Source organism: Oryctolagus cuniculus, chromosome 10 (genome assembly GCF_051225735.1).
Source record: "Oryctolagus cuniculus isolate XC-2025 breed Fujian yellow rabbit chromosome 10, ASM5122573v1, whole genome shotgun sequence".
NCBI lineage: Eukaryota > Metazoa > Chordata > Mammalia > Lagomorpha > Leporidae > Oryctolagus > Oryctolagus cuniculus.
In genome coordinates, this window is record NC_142876.1 from 45,004,913 (window position 1) to 45,025,258 (window position 20,346).

A 20,346-nucleotide genomic window follows, 5' to 3' on the forward strand; every position below is an offset into this window, starting at 1 on the left:
AAATTCCTCTTTCAAGTTTTTCCAACTCAGAAACCCCTTTATCCCGGAAATGAATTTCAAGCCAGGTATTTGCCTATGAAAGAGAAAAGAGAAGTTATAATGTGGGGGAAAGGTGCCTTTTATAGATAATAGGTAAGAGGATTGAAATAATTGATCACTAATGTCAGGCTTTGCTAAAATTCATCAACAAAATATGTAGGATGGGTTAGATGGGAGCAGAGACACCACCGTTCCTTGCTCAAAAGAGAACCAAACTCAGCTGAAACAGGCTGACAGGGAACTGGCTGGAATGAAGAGACAGATTCATTACAGCTATGGAAGTTCTAAAATACATCTAGAAAATAAGAGGTCAAGAATTTGGTGACTTGAATGTCATAAGTCTAACTGCCTTTACAGAGAGATTTGATAGTCAACATAATGAGTAGATTGAATTTATGAATGAGATCTGGATCCATACTGTTGTAGGAATCCCAGTGGTTTTATATTTTTGTTAAACTTGCTTATGCTGTAAATATTCTGGCTATTTATAAACAATGTAACATATGGTATCTGAACGGCTTCTAAGCCAAAATTCCAAAGCTTAATTTTCAAATGAGTGCTTTATAAAGTTAATAATTATGCATAATAACTGATTTATCAACTACTATAAAAACTATATAAATATTTTTGTATGTAATGCCGATGTTAACTGGGGGGCTTCTCAGATCTTGTAAAATTGCTACAAATCCCTACGTGACTGCAGAAATCCAAAGCCATTGCTATGGACCAAATGTTTATGTCCTCCTCCCCTCAAAAGTCATACGTTAAAACCCTAATCCCCAGGGGCTGGTGGTCTGGTGCAGTGGGTAAAAAGCCAATGCCTGCAGTGCAGCATCCCATATGGGGGCCGGTTAGAGTCCCAGCTGCTCCACTTCCAATCCAGCTCTCTGCTAATGTGCCTGGGAAAGTAGGAGAAGATGGCCCAAGTCCTTGGGCCCCTGCACCCACGTGGGAGACCCGGAAGAAGCTCCTGGCTCCTGACTTCAGATTGGCACAGCTGCAGCTGTTGCAGCCAACTGGGGAGTGAACCAGCGGATGGAAGACCTCTCTCTCTGCATAACTCTGACTTTCAAATAAATAAATATTTTTTAAGCCTTCCTTTTCCATTGGTTCACCCCCCGCAATGGCCACTGCAGTCGGCGCGCTGCAGCCAGTGCATCGCGCTGATCTGAAGCCAGGAGCCAGGTGCTTCTCCTGGTCTCCCATGTGGGTGCAGGGCCCAAGGACCTGGACCATCCTTCACTGCACTCCCAGGCCAGAGCAGAGAGCTAGACTGGAAGAGGAGCAACTGGGACAGAATCTGGCGCCCCGACTGGGACTAGAACCTGGTGTGCTGGCGCCGCAGGCAGAGGATTAGCCTATTGAGCTGCGGTGCCAGCCAGGATTAGTGACCTTTTAAGAGGAGACAGAGAGAGCTTACTTCTTTTCCCCCTCTCCCCTCTACTCCACCCTCCATAATGCTAGAACATAAAGAAGATGCCCACCCTAACTAGGAACCAAATCTGATGGCACCCTAATCTTCTACTTCTCAGCTTCCAAACGGTGTGAATTATATTTCTGTTGCTCCTATTGCTACCCCATTGGAGGCACCCATCCCCTTGTCTATGAACCCCTGGAGGCTTCCTGCTTTTCTAGTCACTCCCACACGTGGCTGCTGCACTGCCACGCATGTAATGGCACATTTACTACTGCTTTTATAAAGTACTAGGCCATAATGGCTTTAGTCAAGTCTGCCGAAATGGGAAGGGCATGGGAGAGAGTGGTAACGTCCCTCAGTCTTTCCCAGTGCCTCCCTACTAGATTACATTCAAAGCATCAACCTTTCTGTCCCCTCATTTTGCAGAAATATTCATCTTTCAATATGAGAGGTGCACAAAAAGCCTTTGCTGGAGGGACTGGCTCTAGAAGGTGGCGTTAGTTATAGGAGCAACCATATCTTTCACATTGTACTTAGAAGACTTCATTCAACCCTACAGCATTCTTTTAAGAAGATACAATCATTCCCATTGTACAGATGAGGCAATGGAGGCTTAGAATTGGCTCAAGGCCAAAAATATAAGAAATGATAGAAAGAGGATTTAAGTTCAATTGTGGCTGATTCTTTACTTGAAATTAACTTGGGAGGTGCAATAATGATGAGCTACTTTGGTTTACTTCGCCACCTCAAAACTGCATAATTCTTTCATCAGACCTCTTTTTTTTTTTTTTAATATTGCTAAAGATCATATCCAGGAAATTCCAGTAAAAAATCCTAGTGATTTAGTTTCACTTTAGAGAGAATAAGTTGGGATAAATAAGACATCCTAATCAATGTAAATACAACTCGTTATTTTTAAGTAATAAATCTTGGATGGATACTTATGGCACCTGCTTGTCACACCTGCAAATCTCACAAAAGAATAGCTAACACTGGTGAGGCTGATAACGATGGTGGGGTGGGGGTAGTGATACAGGTGATGATGCTAATTTGCTTTTATTTAGCACTATTTTAAAGGCTCTACATATATTTCCTGTAATTCTGGAAACTGACAACTATACCAAAGGTTTATTTTTATCCCTGTTATACAAATAAGATTTTAAAAGGGCAAAGAAGCTAGCCCAACCTGTTCATCTCAGAAGAACTGAAACCAAGCACATCACTTTAGCTATGAAGCCTATGCCTTTATTTATTTGGCTGTTTTGTTGTAAGAACCATGATGGTTTCATTAGAAGTCCCCACAAAGATGGAATTAAACACCATGAGGAAAAGAGAATCTATGACTCTTGTTTCTACTATTACGTTCAGCCCTTCAAACAGCACTCAGAACATAGTTGGAACTCAGCTAACAATGGCTAAATAATAAATGAAGTAATGCTTAAATCAGTAGCAACATAAAAATGTAAAAAAGTCATATATAGCTATTTAAAGTATTTTAATGGGAAGAAATATAAGCTAAGAAAACTTGGCTTGATAATACTTGCTATTTTTTTAAATCTATATTTGTAGTAAGCTAGAAGCTGAAAAGGACCTGGTATTATATTGTGACCGCTAAAAGACTATTGTGACTTTGGAAAGCCTTAAAAGAAAAATAGTATTTTTATCATGTCACGTATCACCTTTATTACACAGTGAACAATTCCGACCTTCATATTTTAAAAAGAGCAATGACAGTCTAAGTACTCAGAGGCATCACCAGGATGATAAGGAAAATGGAAACATTTTCAGAAAAAAATAGGGATTTCCAACATGCAGAAGCTAAGACCTGTAGCATCTCTTCCAGTATTTGAAGTGTGGCTACACGGTACTTGCTTTTTCTCTCGAAGACCTACCTAGGTTTTTCAGCTCAGCATAAAGAGAAAAATATATATGTTTCACAATTGTCCAGCAATTTTCAACAACTACAGAGCATATTTTAAAAACTAACTTCCGTTTCTTATCAATTCCTAAATAGATAAGAATACTTAAATTACTTAAAACTGAAAACCATTTCTACATATGTAGAGAAATGCACCATGTTGGTGGTCCCAAATCTGGTTGGTGTTAGAAACAACTGGGAGCTTGTGGAACAGTATTGATCTTCAAGGATTCATACCATTGCCTCATAATCTGTAGGAGTTGGGAACTAAAAATCTCTATCCAGAACCTAAAATTTTTATCCTCTCAGATGATCCTGATAACTTACTAGGTTTGGGAATCATTGAACGAGATTATCTCAGAGGTTTCTGCTACTTGTGATTTAATGATTCTTAGAACACTGAAGAATGACTTCTTTCACAACTTAGAATTATTTGTAATCTAAAATGAACACGGTCTAAATGCACAGTGGTAACTCTAAAGTGCTAACGAACCAACTGATTTTTTTTAATAGGTTAAAACACGCCCTGTAACCTAGTTAATGAAAACTTTTTTCATGTATCATGGAAAGGATAACTTTATCTGGCCTGTTTCCCAATTATTAAAGTTCCAAATCACTGAAATATAAATAAATGAGACTTTTCCATATTTAGAACACCAGTATGATGAAAAATTTGTTTACACCAAGAGGTTTTAGGTCATCCTTCAATCATTCATCCCCGGAACCAAAGTAGATATGTACGCAAGCACACACACGCACACGCACACGCCCGAATGTGACACATGGTAAATGTTGGGCAATTACTGAGATGGAACCAAGGAGACCTTCAAATTCTATTGCCTTTTTAACCTTATGTTTTCTATGTGAGAATCTAGGAACTCAAACACATCCAAACAGTGTTATTAATCATGACATACTCAACTTTTTGTTTGAATTTTGCTAATTTCTAATTTTTAAATACATTAATTTGCTCTAGGTAATGCTAAGATGAGAAATGAAAAAGAATATTTAAAAAGATAATTTAAGATGTGAAGAGAACATAAGAATTGAGCTAAATTAATTCTCTATGTAAAGAGCCTCTACAAGGTACATCCTGGCCATATGAAGGAGCTCTGATTATTATAATAAGGCTACATTTGTAAATTTTGCCTAATCTAACAATCCAACCTGTAAAGCTCTGCTGTAATTTTTCATAAAAAGAGTAATTGAAATCCCTTTCAGCACAGATAGTTCAGATTATTCTAATTTTGATTTTCTAGTTCACAGGGTACCTTCCCTCCTGCCCCCAGGATGTTTTCAGATTGAAATTCACCCATATCAAATAAATAGCATGATAATCTGGGGTCCAATATCCAATACACATTTGTCATTATCTGTCATTATTGTCATTGTACCATTATAATTGTACATTGTAAAAAGAATGAAAGCTTTTCCACAGGAATTATTCACATGTATTACTTTCTAGGAGTAATTGAATAGTTGACATTGCATTTACATCAAAGTAAAATATGTTATGGTTTTTCTCATTTGTATTATTCTTAAGAAATAAGAAATGTAGAGTAATCTCAATTAGGCCCCTTTGAACCTGGATCCAGGTTCATATGTAATATCAAATATATATTTTCTTACAGTAACTATGGGAACTTTTGCATCTTAGTAAAATGGAAAGTTATATCTAGCACATTGGGCTGTTCAGAGAGCCAATGGAAAAAAATGGTGAGAAAACTATTCAGATGTGTTCTGTTACTTTATGTGTTCTGCTATACCATGCAACTTCTCACCTGCATTATCTTATTTTTGATTTCTGTGCAGTTCACCTTTCTAAAGTGGAACTGTTATGTATTCATTCATTTAGAATGAATACTACTCCTTTTGATGCTGGATTGCAAAAATAACACAAGTTTTATAGACAAAATAGTCCATATAAAACACCATAACAGAATGAATGAGTGAAGATACAAATAGAACAATGCAGAAAAATGGGACTGTGTCTTTACTCACATAGGACTCAGGCACTGCCTCTACATAGGAAACATACAATCAATGAGGGTAGGTGGGATTTCTTTACTTCCAGGTAATTCTTCCTCACATCACCTGCTGAGGCTGTGTGTGCAGTGTCTTTCTTTGCTGCTATGCTAGCTAGACCTTGAATCGTGTCATTATTGATAGGGGGTGGAAGTTGTTAGCAACTGTCATCTGTTTTATGGCTTAGGTGTTGGTAGCCTGACTTCCTGTTGTCACAGGACAGATGGAAATGGCTGGTTCTTTGTACTGAGAAGACAAAGACTTTAGATCCTCTTTTCATCCGTAGAGATGGTCAACTCAAGTCAGTGTGGAAAATCTCCAGTGGGAATAATCCAGGGAAGCTGACCATATCAATGAATGAAATGACCGAACAAACATATTGGAGCCATGTAATTATCACCTTTGTTATTAATCAGATTTTTAAAACAGTACTCTTACTTATATATTAAAATAAATTATATGCATTTGCCACAATCACCCCTTCAATGAGTCTTTCCTCTATGTCTACCCTATTGATATTGATCTGTCTGCCCTCACTGATTGTCTGGCAGCATGCAGATATGTGATGATTTCATAACAGCCACAGAATCATGACTTCCAATTCATCAGATCTGTCTACACATGGTAACTCACAGCAACCAAAAAAAGATTGTCTGCCTTCATCTTGACTTCTTTTCTACACACAAAGCAGCTGATTATCTGGACTAAGAACAATAGTGAAAAGAATGGCTGGCTGGCTGGCTGTTCTGTGACTATGCATTTTGGAAGTGAGATGGCACATAAATTAGGTGTTATTTCTAAATAAAGGAGTACTTACCATACATACTCACTTACCTTATCTCCCTTCACAAAATCACTGCAGTCCTTAAAGTATGGATTCTGCTGTTGTGATCTGTTTTTGTTTGCCAACCAGTGGCCTATGAGGCACATGGGTGGAGTTCAAAAGTATATTAAATGCAAAGAAGTTGGGTTTTTTTTTCTCTCATCTATATTCACACAGTGGCAAGATGAACATTCGTCATCTGTCTACATGTCCAGCTCCCCCTATCGATAATTCTCTAACACAGGAATTTCTTTAAAAGTATTTTTCCTACTGAGGTTTATACAATGGACTCAATGGCATCAGTTTCATTAAAGGAATTCTCTTGTTCCTACCTTCAATGCCATTAACTGTATTAAGTAAACTCTCCAAACGCTAGGTTCTTCTCCAACAAACAATGCTTCTCCACCAGGGCATATTTTGTCAAGCATCCTTGAATCAGAACGGGCTGTGTATGCAATAATAGATCCAGAGCTACACTGTGGGCTGTGTTCATATTTAAGAAGAACACTTTTGTATTTATGGACTTTTCCCTTCAATCATGGTTGTTCCATTTCTTCTACCACCACCTTGAGCCTTTCAGGTAAATGAAAAGTTCAATTATATGTAAAGCGACTGTTAAAGCAGCAGGCCCCTCGTAGGGGTCTGGGCCTCCGCTCCCTGCTTCAACAGCAAGTGTGCTCAATCCATTACTGTTCCCGAGGATTGTATATCCATCAGGTCGAGTATGCCGGCCAGGGTGCATCTTATAGCTTTTACTGCATATGAGACGTTGCAGGCCTCTTCTCAGGAACTGCCAGGCAGACTGGGAATCACGGTCACGGTTAATAGCAGCGAATTGCCAGCTCTTGATGGGTGGGTAGTCACTCCTTTCAGTGGGTGCCCCCTGGGGGAGAAGGTAGAAAAACAGAGGGAGGGAATTAGAGTGACTTTGCACAGTTGAGCAGGTTCATGCCGCTGGATCAGTGGCAAGCATTGGCAGGGCTCCACTCTGGGGAGGCTCACAACAACATCACAGTCTCATTTTTACCAATTGGTGCTGCTATATCGCCAGTGGTGCACAGGGGGAGAGCAGAGGGGAGGGCGAGCTGGGAGTAGGGAAAGGGGATGAAGGCAGAAGTCTAAGCTAAATTAAACAGACAAAAAAAATTCATGTTCAAACTGGTTAACCCACCCCAGTTAGCCCTGTGCTACTAATTGTACCAAACTGGTATTTGAAGTTCCCTGGGTGATTAAAGAGTTGGCTCACAAACTCTCTGCATAACCTTAATTTTTTCAAGGTTCTTTGAGTGGAGAATGGCTTATAATAATGATTTTGACTAATACGATTTTTGACATGCAACTTTAATGCTTAACCTTAGTACAACTCCAGAGCATTTCATGTGTACTCAGCTGTAAAGAGTGATGATTTAAAGGGATAATATAAGAAAAAGGTCGTTCTAGAATGAACCTCTAACAAATTGCATAAAGGGAGCTTATTATTCCATGGGTATGGGGATATGCAGCTCTTCTGATCATTTTTCTGCTTCGTTCAAAAAAAAATTGTTGAGACATGAATGGGAGAAGAAACAGGAAAAAATGAAATAGAAATCTGCAAGCAAAGAACATTCTTTTGATGGTTATGATTTCGTTGCCACTAAAAAAGACTCTACAATAATGTGGTTATTCATCTCCTCTTTTGTTTTGGGTGAAGAATTCGTTCTAACAAGAAAATGCTGTTGTTGGTTGGAGGGTTGCCTCCTGGACCGGACCGGCTCCCCAGCAATTTGGTTCAGTATTACGACGATGAAAAGAAGACATGGAAAATACTCACAAGTGAGTGCACTTTTTATTTACTTCAGGTTAGAGCTGTCTTGATGGATTCGAAAACATGGTTAATCAAATTAGACATTTTATTGATTTGTTACCCTTGGAGGTTTGTTTATGTATCACAGGGGATTTAGAGTAAAGGACTAAATTAACATTGCAGAGGTGGCCAATTTGGTAGTCGAATAGGCCTAAATTAAAATTGGCCTAAAATCACTGTACTGGTTTACGTCACTACGTGTGCTGCAATTGGAGTTGGAGGTGTGTGCAGGAGGAGCAGAGATTCCCCTACCCCCACTTCAAATTCTTGTTTATCGTTGATTGAAAATTGAAGGATTAGTTAAGAGTACTGATACATTTTTCTCACACTAAAATAGTTAATTAGCACATTGTCTCTGTAACTAACATCCATTCTGCTTTTTAGGCATTTTTTCTCATGGCTCTTTGGTCTGTGGTAGCCAGTCCTTGGAGAAGTGCCCCCATATGTTGCTCTGGCACAGTTTGGATGGACAGCTAGATGAGTGTTGCCTATTCCAGTTGTATTAAACTGTGCTTGCAAACTTCCCAAGATTCTCCCCTCCCTTCCTTAAAGGGTGATTGTGTTTTACAGCAAACCTCTTGCCTTGGGCACTGAGATTTGGAACTTATTGTTATATCGGTTATGATTCCCAATCTGATGCAGTCGTGGAATCAAAAATCATCGTTTCTTGAGTGCAGCAGGCTGTGTGCACTAGTCCCCTCGTGGGCACAGTGGCTGCACTGGTCAATAAAACTAAATTTTAACTGTCAAAATCGCCCAGAGCTGTAAAGATAAAATAATAAATGAGCAATTTTGATCCACAAATCAAAGCCATACATTTACAACTGACAAATGTGAAAGTTAAATGTTCTTATTGTGTGTCTTTTAAGCAGTTTTTTTAAAAATCAGATTAAAAACAAAAATAATTTTCTATGCTCTTCCAGAAAGCCCTTTAGAGTAATAGAAACTGAACAACAGTTTGCCCATAAGAGCAGAAGAGGAGTAAAGACATGTGAGGTGGTGCTTGAAATAATAGGTTTCTGAGCTGGCTTACCCCAGCGAAACCTGCAGTAGCATTGTCCAGGAACTGCAACCAGAAAGCTCCCTGGGCACCACTAACACCATGGTTGTAGTAAAGCAGTGGTGGAGTAGCAACAGTGAGATTAAGGAGAGGGAAGAAAGAAGAATAAGTTAGAGATGCCTGTAAATGACTTTTATTCTCCTTTTGACAAATTAACCATCTGACTGAAAGACCAAGCTGTATGTTAAAAGTTTATCTGAGTCTAAAGGTAAAGTAAAGCCAAACAATCAACTTTTGGACACTTGATCGATGAAGACACCTACACTGATGACACATGGAGACTAGGAGGAGGAGAGAGAAAAGAGGAAGGACTAAAGATTCTCAAAGGGAGGCAGCAGCAAAACAGAACATAAAAGACAAGGAGACATTAGACCTGACCAGGAAATGGTATTCGTTCCCAAATCTATTTGTTCCCCAAACATACCAAACTCGGTCCAATTTGCCACTTACTTGAAGCCCTGATTCAGTAGATGCTAAAAGATGAATAAAACATTGCAAACATTACCTAAGTCTTTTATTCATTTTCTAAAAGATTTATTGACTTATTTGAAAGGCGGAGGGTGGGGGAGAGGGCGAAGGTGAGGGAGAGGATCCTCTGCCTACCACTTCAGTGCCCAAATGACCACAACAGCCAGATCTGGGCCAGGCTGAAGCCAGGAGCCAGAAATCCATCCTAGCCTCCCATGAGGAAGGGTGCAAAGGCTAGGGCCATCATATAATACATTCCAAAGTACATTTGCAGGGAGCTGGACTGGAAGAGGAGCACCCAGGATTTGAACCAGCAATCTAATACGGGATGCTGGCATCACAAGCAGTGGCTTAACCCACTGCACCACCATGTTGACTCCTCTTATATTCATTTTAGACACTGCTCACAGATAAGTTGATCGTCAAATATATTGTCCAAACAGAATTTTGAGCATGAAAGAGATCTATTAATTATGCTGGGACAATAATTAGACTAGAACATATGGTAATCCTACTTAAAATTTCCTCACTGCCTGATTTAACTGTTTTCTTGGACAGATGTAATAAGAATGCATGAGCTTTGAGTCAGACAGACCTTGGTTCCAACCTAGACCTATAACCTGGAGGAAGTCATTTAAGTATTCTGACTCATAGTGTATTTTGTCAGATCATTTGAGTATATTTTTAATAAATAGTGTTTATAAATCATCTAGCACATAGCATTCACCCAGTAAATTGCAGGAATAATTTATATTACTATATCACCACCGGCAATATAAGCTCAAGGACTGTATCTTTGTATCCTAAAAGCATCAGTCAATAAAAGTTCTTCATGCAAATAGGGAGACAAGTAACATTGTAATGGATACTTTAGTCCACTTCCCCAGAGTAGAGTCTATTTCCCATAGTTTTCCTATGTTAGATGTAATAATCAATAGACCAACAAGTAAGGATCAATGAGTACCTATTAACTAAATTTACTTGATGTGAAAGGAAATAAAAAGTATATTTGTGTATATATATGACAAATTTCTATACTATTTGGGCCATGTTAGTAATAAATGAAGAAATGTTTCTCCTAGGAATAATATCCAAATTCTCTCAAAGTTGAACAAAACATCAAAGATGGCAGAACTTCTACTGCCTTTCTTTTGCTCCAGATTAAATGCTAAGCTGATTTGTCAGGGAAGCGAGTATGAAAGTTAATGAGGGAAGACAGTGTCCTGGGTTGAGTTCTGCTTAGGTATTGAGTGACTGTCTCTATATAAACAAAGTAACTCACAACCACCTTAAACTTGAGATCAGCCACAGCTTCTGAATCAGCATACTTGGCCCTCTTGATTCAAGCACACAGTTCTCAGCGCATCTCCAGGCTCCTTTTAGAAAGATGCCTTCCAACAGATACAAGCAGAGATAGCTACCCATGGGAGCCACAATATTCACACACATTGTGTAACAAAGAAGAGTTAAAGGTCCTTCACCATTCTCTTTAGATCTTATCCTGTTATGCTGTTTATATTTAGTAACCACTATACATCTGAGTAATTGAGTGAGGATGAATAGGAGTGAAAAACTGGGTCTACTTAACATAAGGAAACAAAATTCAAATCATCAGGCAGCCAGTGGCCTGGTATACCCTATCAGCAGAGAGCACCTATTCCCACAGAAAAGACTGTTGCTGGCGCAGAAGGCATTTTGATCATCTTTGGAAAATCATTCAATCTGATATTATAAATGCATGTTAAGAATGCTGACAGACCACCCAATCCCCTATCAGAAAACTATTGAGAAACAACATGAAAAAGTGTCTATAAGGCCCTTTTGTAAAGGTGAAGCATTAAGTAATAACAATAAAATTCACATTGTTGTTCTCTTACCTGTTAATAAGAAAAAGGAAGTGGAGATGCACTTTCATTCATTTTTATTTTACAGTACTGCTTTTCTTGCATTTCTCACTCCTGCACGCAGTCTCCCGTTTCATTCTTAACTTATTAGAAAGCAGTACAGGAGACATGAATACTAAAATGGCCAATGCGAAAAACATGCCTCCCAGTTTGCAGGCCCTAAATCCTCAGTGAAAAGATCAAACAAAGCAATCCCCATGGCTGCTGTGGACTTTTTGTTACAGATTTCTCACATACCAAAGTTTCCATGAAGTCCACGTGTGGAAACACCTTCCATTTCTCCCCATGGTATAGCACTGAAGAGCTCAACATTCCATTTGTATTCCCCATTGGCCAATTTCTTTACTGATGGATAAAGGTATTTATTTCCCAGAAACTGCCTTCCCTTCTGCCTCCATTTCAGATAAGAGATTCAGTTCACCAAGTGCTTCTTTGTTGCCTTCTGTGAGCAATGACAGGAAAAAGGACTTCAAAATATAGATTTATGCTTCCATGTGCCAATAATGACCTCCCTTTAATAACATGAGAATGAAAATTACGGAGCTAAGTTAGAAAGTCTTGTTGCTGCTTTTGACTTCCCTGTTCCCCCTGTGAAAGCTGGGGGAAATCGTTTTGTTCCTCTTCCCTGCCATTGATTTACAACTCTTTTTGCTACTGTGCAGTGCAAGGATGTGGGGCCTTCTTTTTTTTTTTTTTTTTTTCCCATAGAAAAGAAAGGAAACTGATGAGTTGTGGTTTCCTAGGTTGTCTCCTCTGGCCCAAGATAACACTGAACTTGATCCCATCCACACAGGAAGGGCCCTCTGAGTGGCTGCCATCAATATCACAATTAGAAAATTGTTACTGGCCAGCGCTGCAGCTCAATAGGCTAATCCTCCACCTGCAGCGCCGGCACGCCGAGTTCTAGTCCTGGTCAGGGTGCCGGATTCTGTCCCGGTTGCCCCTCTTCCAGGCCAGCTCTCTGCTGTGGCCAGGGAGTGCAGTGGAGGATGGCCCAAGTGCTTGGGTCCTGTACCCCATGGGAGACCAGGAGAAGCACCTGGCTCCTGCCTTCGGATCAGCGCGGTGCACCGGCCGCAGCACGCTGGCCACAGCGGCCATTGGAGGGTGAACCAATGGCAAAGGAAGACCTTTCTCTCTCTCTCTTTCTGTCTCTCTCTCTCTCACTGTCTTCTCTGCCTGTAAAAAAAAAAAAAAAAAAAAAAAAGATTGGTACTCTTCATATTTTAAAAAATATGTATTTCCACCACTATTGAAGGAACAGTAATGAGAAAAGAAACCTTATATAAGACATTTAAGCTCAGTTCTAAGAGACAAATGTAGGTTTGACCATATTCAATATTCAGGTAATGCAGAATTGTTTAACTGCTGATTATTTAGGAAACAATGAACCTGCAGGTTGCTACGTTCCCTAGGACTTCTTTCCTTGGCCCTTCTATCTCTTGATTTCAGCCCATTTCTGTTTTTTGAAAATCTATAGATAAAAAAGTCAAGTTAGTCAAAAGCTACTAATTTTTTCTTATGATTTCTTATTTTGAAGGAAATAAAAAGTGAAGGTTTTGTACCTGTAGGTTTCCTTCATATTAGTTTTATGACCAAGAACCCAAACCCATAAATGACTTAATTTTACACAGGTAGATGGAGTTTATTTTATTTTTTTTAACTTTTATTTAATGAATATAGATTTCCAAAGTACAGCTTATGGACTACATTGGCTTCCCCCACTCCCTCATGACTTCCCTCCCACCTGCAACCCTCCCCTTTCCCGCTCTCTCTCCCCTTTATGGAGTTTATTGATAGAGTACTTCTCATCACAGAAGAACCTCAGAAAGCAGGGAGATGCTTGTGGAATAGCTCTGAAAATGCCTGATAAGAATTTAGACTTATTTCCAGCATTCCGTTTCCTCACATAGCAAGCAGTTATTGAATATCCATTCAATGTTGGGTCGTAGGATAAAATGTCTCTCTTCTCAATAACCTAAGGACACAATTATAATACCTTATTCTAAGGGCTAGATAGGGAAATCCTAGGGTACTATGGCAGCATAAAAAGGGGCCTGGATTCTAAACATGAGAGGTGATGAGAAAGTGAGGAGGGATTATCTAGGCAAAGAGGTGACTGGGAAAATGTAGCCTGATGTCAGGGATGCCTAAAAGGAAAGACACAGTATAGCACCTTCCAGAATCTGAACATGTGTGTGTCTGTAGGAGAGTCTGAGGCTGCGATAGTATAAATTATAAAACTGGGGCATCAACCAAGAACCAAATCATAGGGGTGGGGATTTGGCTCAGAGGTTAAGACACATACATCCCATAACTCAGTGCCTGCGTTCAAGGCCGGGCTCCACTCTTGTTTTCAGCTTCTTGCTAATGCACACCCTGGGAAGCAGCAGATAATGGTATAAATACTTGGGTCCCTGCCATCCACGTGGGAGATTCAGACTGAGTACCAAGCTCCTATCTTTAAACTGGTCCAGCCCCAGCTGTTGTGGATATTTTGGGAGTAAACCAGCAGATGAAAGTGCTTTATGTGTTTTTATTTTTACAGAAAACACCATGTCATACGATGATTATTTCAAGGAATTTTCAAGTTTAAAAATTGAGAGTAAGCATACTCCCATAATTTTTGTTTCCAATGTTAAAAAAAACACAGTGACATAAAGATTTGATACAATAGCATAGCAGTTGATTTATCTTAGCTTGGAACTTTTTATTTCAGCTCATGGAACAATTGTTTCCATGACTTTGGACAAAGAGGAAGGAAAGAAAGAGAATTGTGTTTGGACTTTTTAAATATGTTAGCATCTAATTTTACCTTCAATGAGCTCAATTCTAATTTGAGATACATGGCTGCACATTGCTATATATCTTGAATTATTTGCTACTGTGTATTCATGCACCAGTGCATTAGTGGATTTTTCATAGATTTTTAAAAAATATGTGTGATGGTCACTCTGAATTCTGTATTTTAAGTCAGTTGGGTCCCTAGTAAAACCAGTTGAGTTTATTTGCAAATCTCTTGTTTATTTCTGGTTCATACTGCCTTGAATATAGCAATTACTTTTTCTCTAGAGAATAACAGTATGTGTAAAAATGCCTTCTCTACATACAAGCTGTGGTATTTGGTCCTGAGTCTGGCATGGAGAAGGAATGAGTTATATGGGCTGCTTAAATTTGCTCTGTGTGATTAGACAAACTGTAGACCAAGTGTAGCAAACCTCTAAATGTGAGTACTAAAAGATTTTAAATGAATCTCCCTGACCAACCCTCTCACTTCACACACTCATATCATCCAGTCAACGAATACAATTGACATCTCCTGTGTAACAGAGACTGCTAAGCATAGAAGATGCAATGTTAAGCCAAAACAAGTTTCACCATGGCCTCACTGAGTTTAGAATGGGACACAGCATTAATAAATAATCCCAGAGAGCAGTATATAATAACAAAACATGGTAGTGCTGTGAAGGAAAGGAATTAAATATACAAGAGCTTGCAGTGGAAAGACCCAATCTAGTTTAAGAGTTAGGGACTATCACCAAATAAGTGGTACTTAAGCTGAGAACCTAAGGGTGAGAAAAGTTAGGCAGCAATCCAGGTGAAAGTCTGAGAAAAGATAGCTCTGAGTTAGTTAGCAGTGAATGCAAACACCCTGGAGAGAAGGTGCATGGCTGAACTCAGAGTGAGACAGAGCAGGCGTTTTGTGCAGTAGTTGCAATGTCATTCCCACATTCTGTTGGAGAGCCTGGGCTCAACTCCTCAGCTCTGCTTCTGATTCCAACTTCTTGCTAATGTACCCTCTAGGAGGTAGCATGTGATGGTTCAAGTAGTTGAGTCCATGTCACCCATGTGGGACATGGGGTTCCCAGCTCCTGGTTTCAGCCTGACTCAGCCCCAGCTACTGTGGGCATTTGGGGAGTGAACCAGATGGAAGATATCTTTCTCTCTACCTTTTTCTTCTTTTTCAGTTGTTTATATGATTTAACAATTTTTAACATTTTGCTGTATTCACTTCATATATGGGTATTATATAAAATGCACATCACATAATGTGGGATTCATGAAAATGATCATAAAGTAGGGATCTCTCTGCTTTTCAAATAAAAGTATAAAGTGAGACAGAGAAAGACACAAAATGTGGCTAAAGATGTCAGCAAACCAGGCCATATAGGAACTTCTATGGCAGATTCAGTCTTGGTTGTCACTTTAAGTGATGAAAAGAGAGAGAGGTGCTACACCAAGAGTCCCAGGATGACTTAATGGCAGAGGGAGACGGAGAACACTGGTCTCTGTAGTATTCGCATGAAAGTGTGCTGCCTCAGATACCACATGCATCAGCCTCACCAAATGTCACCTTTCCACCCCATCAGTTTCTTTGTCAGTCACTGGACCTTCTTAGTACCAACGTCTACATCAGTTAGGCCATTATAACGCAACAATCGCTAACTGTGAACAACTTAAATAGGTAAAGATTTCTTTCTTTTTGTGTCTCATGTCTATGGCTTTGTTCCACTTCTCATTCTGGGATTCAGCTTAATAGAAACTCTGCTATTTGACTTATCTCCATTGCCGTGGTTGGGGAGAGAGAAATTTCACACTTTTAACCTAAATGCATACATTGTGTGGACAAAAACAAATCACTGGTCCATTCCTAACTTCAAAGTGGAGAAGTGCAATCATTTTAAAGTCTCTGAAGAATGATAACCAAAATATTTAATAGTCCTAAGATGAAAGCAAGGTACCCTTATGTACAGCAAATATTTGATTTGTTCTTATTACATGCAAAGTGTTTTCATTCCTACAAAAAAGTTATTGGAATAGATAGCCACTCCACTCATTTTAAACATTTATTATTTATTTGAAAGGCAGAACTATAGAGAGAGAAGGAGAGCCAGAGATCTTCCACCCACTGGTTCACTCCCCCAAATAGCCCCCAAAAGCCATGTCTAGGCCAGGCCAAAGCAGGAACCAAGAATTCTGGTCTCCCACATTGGTAGCAGGGACCCAAGCACTTCTTTTGTACATTAGCAGCAGCCTGAATCAGAAGCAGAGTAGTAGCCAAAAAAACAAACAAACAAACTAGCATCTAATGCAGGCATCACAAGTGGAGGCTTAACCCACTGCACCAAAACATGGGCTCCTTCACGTTTCAGTCTTACACCTGCTTCATCAGTGCAGCTTTATTGTCAGGATTCATATTTATTGAAGATATGTTTCCATATTAAAGGAAAAACTTGGAATTATATTCCCAATATTATTATTATGCTTTTTAAAATTTTTTTCAAAAGCTGACTCCCCTCAAATAATTTAAATGTGTTTGAGTGACTGCTTCTATTTATGATATGGAAACCATTTTCCATCTATAATACAGTTATACAAATACCTATATAACCACGGATATAAATTATAGACATACATAATTCTCATGGAACAGAATAGTTTTTATCCGAGGGATAGCATTTAAGAAAGAGCTGAAATGATTTTCAAAATGACAACAAAAAATGAGAATTTTGGTTAGTGACTATTATATGCAAATATCATCATCAAAACAAAGGAGTAATTAAGGCAAATTGCAAATAAGTGAGTGTTTCTTTTCAAATCCATGAGATGACTCTGTGGTGATGTTATTAACCAAACCTCTATTTGAGGAATATCCATTCAGAATTTGGGGTTTTGTGTATTATACACAAAATGACTCTATTCCTGGGGAATGTCTGATCACCACCATCACACCTTTATATTCATTAAGGGCTGTGCTTTCCAGAAGATGCCTTCAGGGCCTGACGTGGCCTGGGGATGCCTTTGTGGAAGGGGAGAGCCACGCAGACACTCTCTCAGCCCTGTGTCTGGATGTCACTGCTCCTTACAGTGTGTTCTAATTATTAATCCTACTGACATGCCTCATTTGGCCATTAAGTCTTAATTTACTTTTAAAAAAATTAAGATTGAATTCCAGTGATTTAGCTAGAACAATCATCATTGTGAGTTTCAAAGACCAAAATGTTCCCACATTTTTATGTTGAGAACTGCTTAGCTCTTTCAGAAAACCCTACTGCTAAGGCAATGATGTATCACTTTCACTTTCATTATATGTTTTTAATCAGAGCGTGACTTCACACTAGACAAAGCGATGCTTTATGCATGATCTCACTTGTTTTTGCTAAAATCTTTTGACATGATTAATTTTACTTTAATGCTTTTGTCTTGTTGTAATGGTAAGGATGATGGGTATAAACCAGGCAAAAATACATGCTTTTCCATTATAATGCCACTGAGCATTAAAAATATATTTTCGATGAAAGGGAAAAAAAAATCACAGGAGACTGGACCGACTGGAATTAAATTTCTTGCTACCTGAACACAGAGTACATGAGATTTTCTGAAAAATTATTTAGTCGTTGTCTTTAGTTTTATTTTTTGGTATTTTTATAGCAATTTATTCATCTGTATGATTAGATCTGAAGAGGAACGAAGAGATTGTAGCCCATGGATTTCTTGATCTTTTCTCATTTGTTGCTTTACAGTATTTACCTCCTTCACAGTGCCAAAGGACTGAAATATTAACCACTTGTATACAAAGTACATCTCCACCAGATCAAAGGCAAGCAGGCCACAGCTTTTCTATATTGTAGCCTGTCATTGGATGTAGGCTAGTTTTCAGCCATACTGATTTTTAGTCCAAAAGAACTGAATACAACAAATAGCCTTTTTCTGAATTACAGAAAAGCAGTGATGTGGATGACTTTAAAAAGAAAACAATAGACTATTCAACAAGTGAGACCTGCTTTGTCAGCTGCTGTTCAGTACCAGTTCTTGCATATTCATTTTTTCTTCACTAATAAATTGTGGTGTTGCTTATCCATATTACAAGAATATGACACCTCCCTTCCTGTATACAACCTGTCTGCTTGCTTTCCTTGACTCTGAAATAAAACCTGTCCAATAACCTTACCTAGCCCTGTTCCTTCTGTACCTGCATGTCTATCACAGTGATGTTGGCTTCTTGTAGCTGCTGAGCACTTTGAATGAGGCTAATGTGACTGAGAAACTCAATTTCCAATTTTATTTCATGATATCAAATTTAGATTTTGATAACCTTCTGTGTCAGTAGCACAACTCTAGGAGGAGGAAGCTGTGTGATGTGCTCACACTCAAGCAGGGGCACTGTCTTCCATCCTCACCTTGCTAGGCCACACCCATTCACTTAATAGGCAAGGGGAAAAATAGGTGACCTTCATGAAACAAAAGTATATTCCAAGAGTAGCCAATGAACCACATGTCACCCTTGTTCTACATACGAGGGCTTCATGTTTTAGTTTCTCAGTATTTCCTTCCACAAACGCCCATTTTTTTTTTTTCATGTAGGTGTATTCATTTTCCAGGACTGCTGTACCAAACTACCACAAATGAGCAGCTTAAAACAATGTTTTTCTCTTGCAGGAGTCCAAAACCAAGGGTTCAGCAGGGCCATGTCTGCTGTGAAGGTTGTAGGGGAGAGGCTTCCCTTACCTCTTCTCAGCTTCTTATGGACACCAGCAGTCTTCAGGCTGCTCGGCTGATAGGTTCCTCATTGCAGGCTCTGTCTTCACATGGGCTTCTTCTCTGTGTCACTTGCCTGTGTCTCTGTATCTAGTCCTCCTCTCCTTTCTCATAAAAACAACTATCATTGGTTTTAAAGCTCACCCAATCTAGTAGGAACTCATTCTACCTTGTCTTTATCTATCAAGACTCTTTTTCCAAATAAGATCAGGCTCACAGATACTAGCAGTAAGGACTTCACAAATGTTTTCCTGGGAATGCAATTCCATTCATGACATCTAGAGAATTGCACACATAAGAAAAAAATATAGTGAAATTCCTGGCACCTCACTTGCATGTATTCATTTAATTCTCACAACAGCCCTCTACGATGGTAGGCACTGTAATTGTTTCTACTTGAGATGAAGCAATGGAAGCACGGAGACATGAAATAGTTTGCTCAAGGTCACACAGATGGTAAATGGCAGAGCCAAAATGTGTACCAAATAAAGCTCCAAAGCTGTGCTTTTCGCTGCTTCTCATTACTGTGACAATAGTAGAGGGCAAGTTGTTGAAAGAGTCAAAGGTGAAGCAAGATGAGACTCTTGCATTTATGCAGAATAACACTGAATATCTTCTGTGCAAATAGACTATATTAATATCCTAAATACGCATGTTCATTTGTTGAATCTTTCACTGTGCCCTTTATGTTTGAAAAATGAATACGTATTGGATTATTTTCCAGGTGAGAATTATTTTAGAATGAGGTGATCTTTGTTCATGTCCTGAGGACTTGCAGTTCCTACCACCACTTTCTGTGTGTACTTGTTCACTTGCAAAAATTATAATTTTTAAAGTCTTTGTGCTGAGATAGGATTTCTAAAGAGGGAAGAGCTGAGCATTTATGCTCCCAGTTGCTCATTTCATTTCATACTAAAATGACTCTGAGGAACTCCCCTGTCTGTGATATCCTCAGAAATCTCAGATCTTTGTTTCCTGTACATTCATAAATTTGTTTGAAGTTTTTCATTACCATAAGCATTAACTGGACCAAATATCAGTAGCTGCTCTTATGTGTGCATAAACGTTTTGTAGAATTTTTACTTTTGCCAATATAGAGCTCTCATATTTTAAAAACTGATGGCCGGCGCCGCGGCTCAATAGGCTAATCCTCCGCCTTGTGGCACCGGCACACCAGGTTCTAGTCCTGGTTGGGGCGCCGAATTCTGTCCCGGTTGCCCCTCTTCCAGGCCAGCTCTCTGCTGTGGCCAGGGGGTGCAGTGGAGGATGGCCCAAGTACTTGGGCCCTGCACCCGCATGGAAGACCAGGA

At 39.2% G+C, this 20,346-nt stretch overlaps 1 protein-coding gene across 1 annotated transcript in view; it reads left to right on the top strand.

The window, feature by feature from the left end:
* The window catches only part of KLHL14 (kelch like family member 14), a 99,770-nt gene that overhangs the window by 20,609 nt on the left and 58,815 nt on the right, over positions 1-20,346 (top strand). The window contains exon 2 of the mRNA XM_017344102.4: positions 7,913-8,034. Coding sequence (XP_017199591.1) covers positions 7,913-8,034 — 122 coding nt within the window. The remainder of the gene's footprint in view (positions 1-7,912; positions 8,035-20,346) is intronic.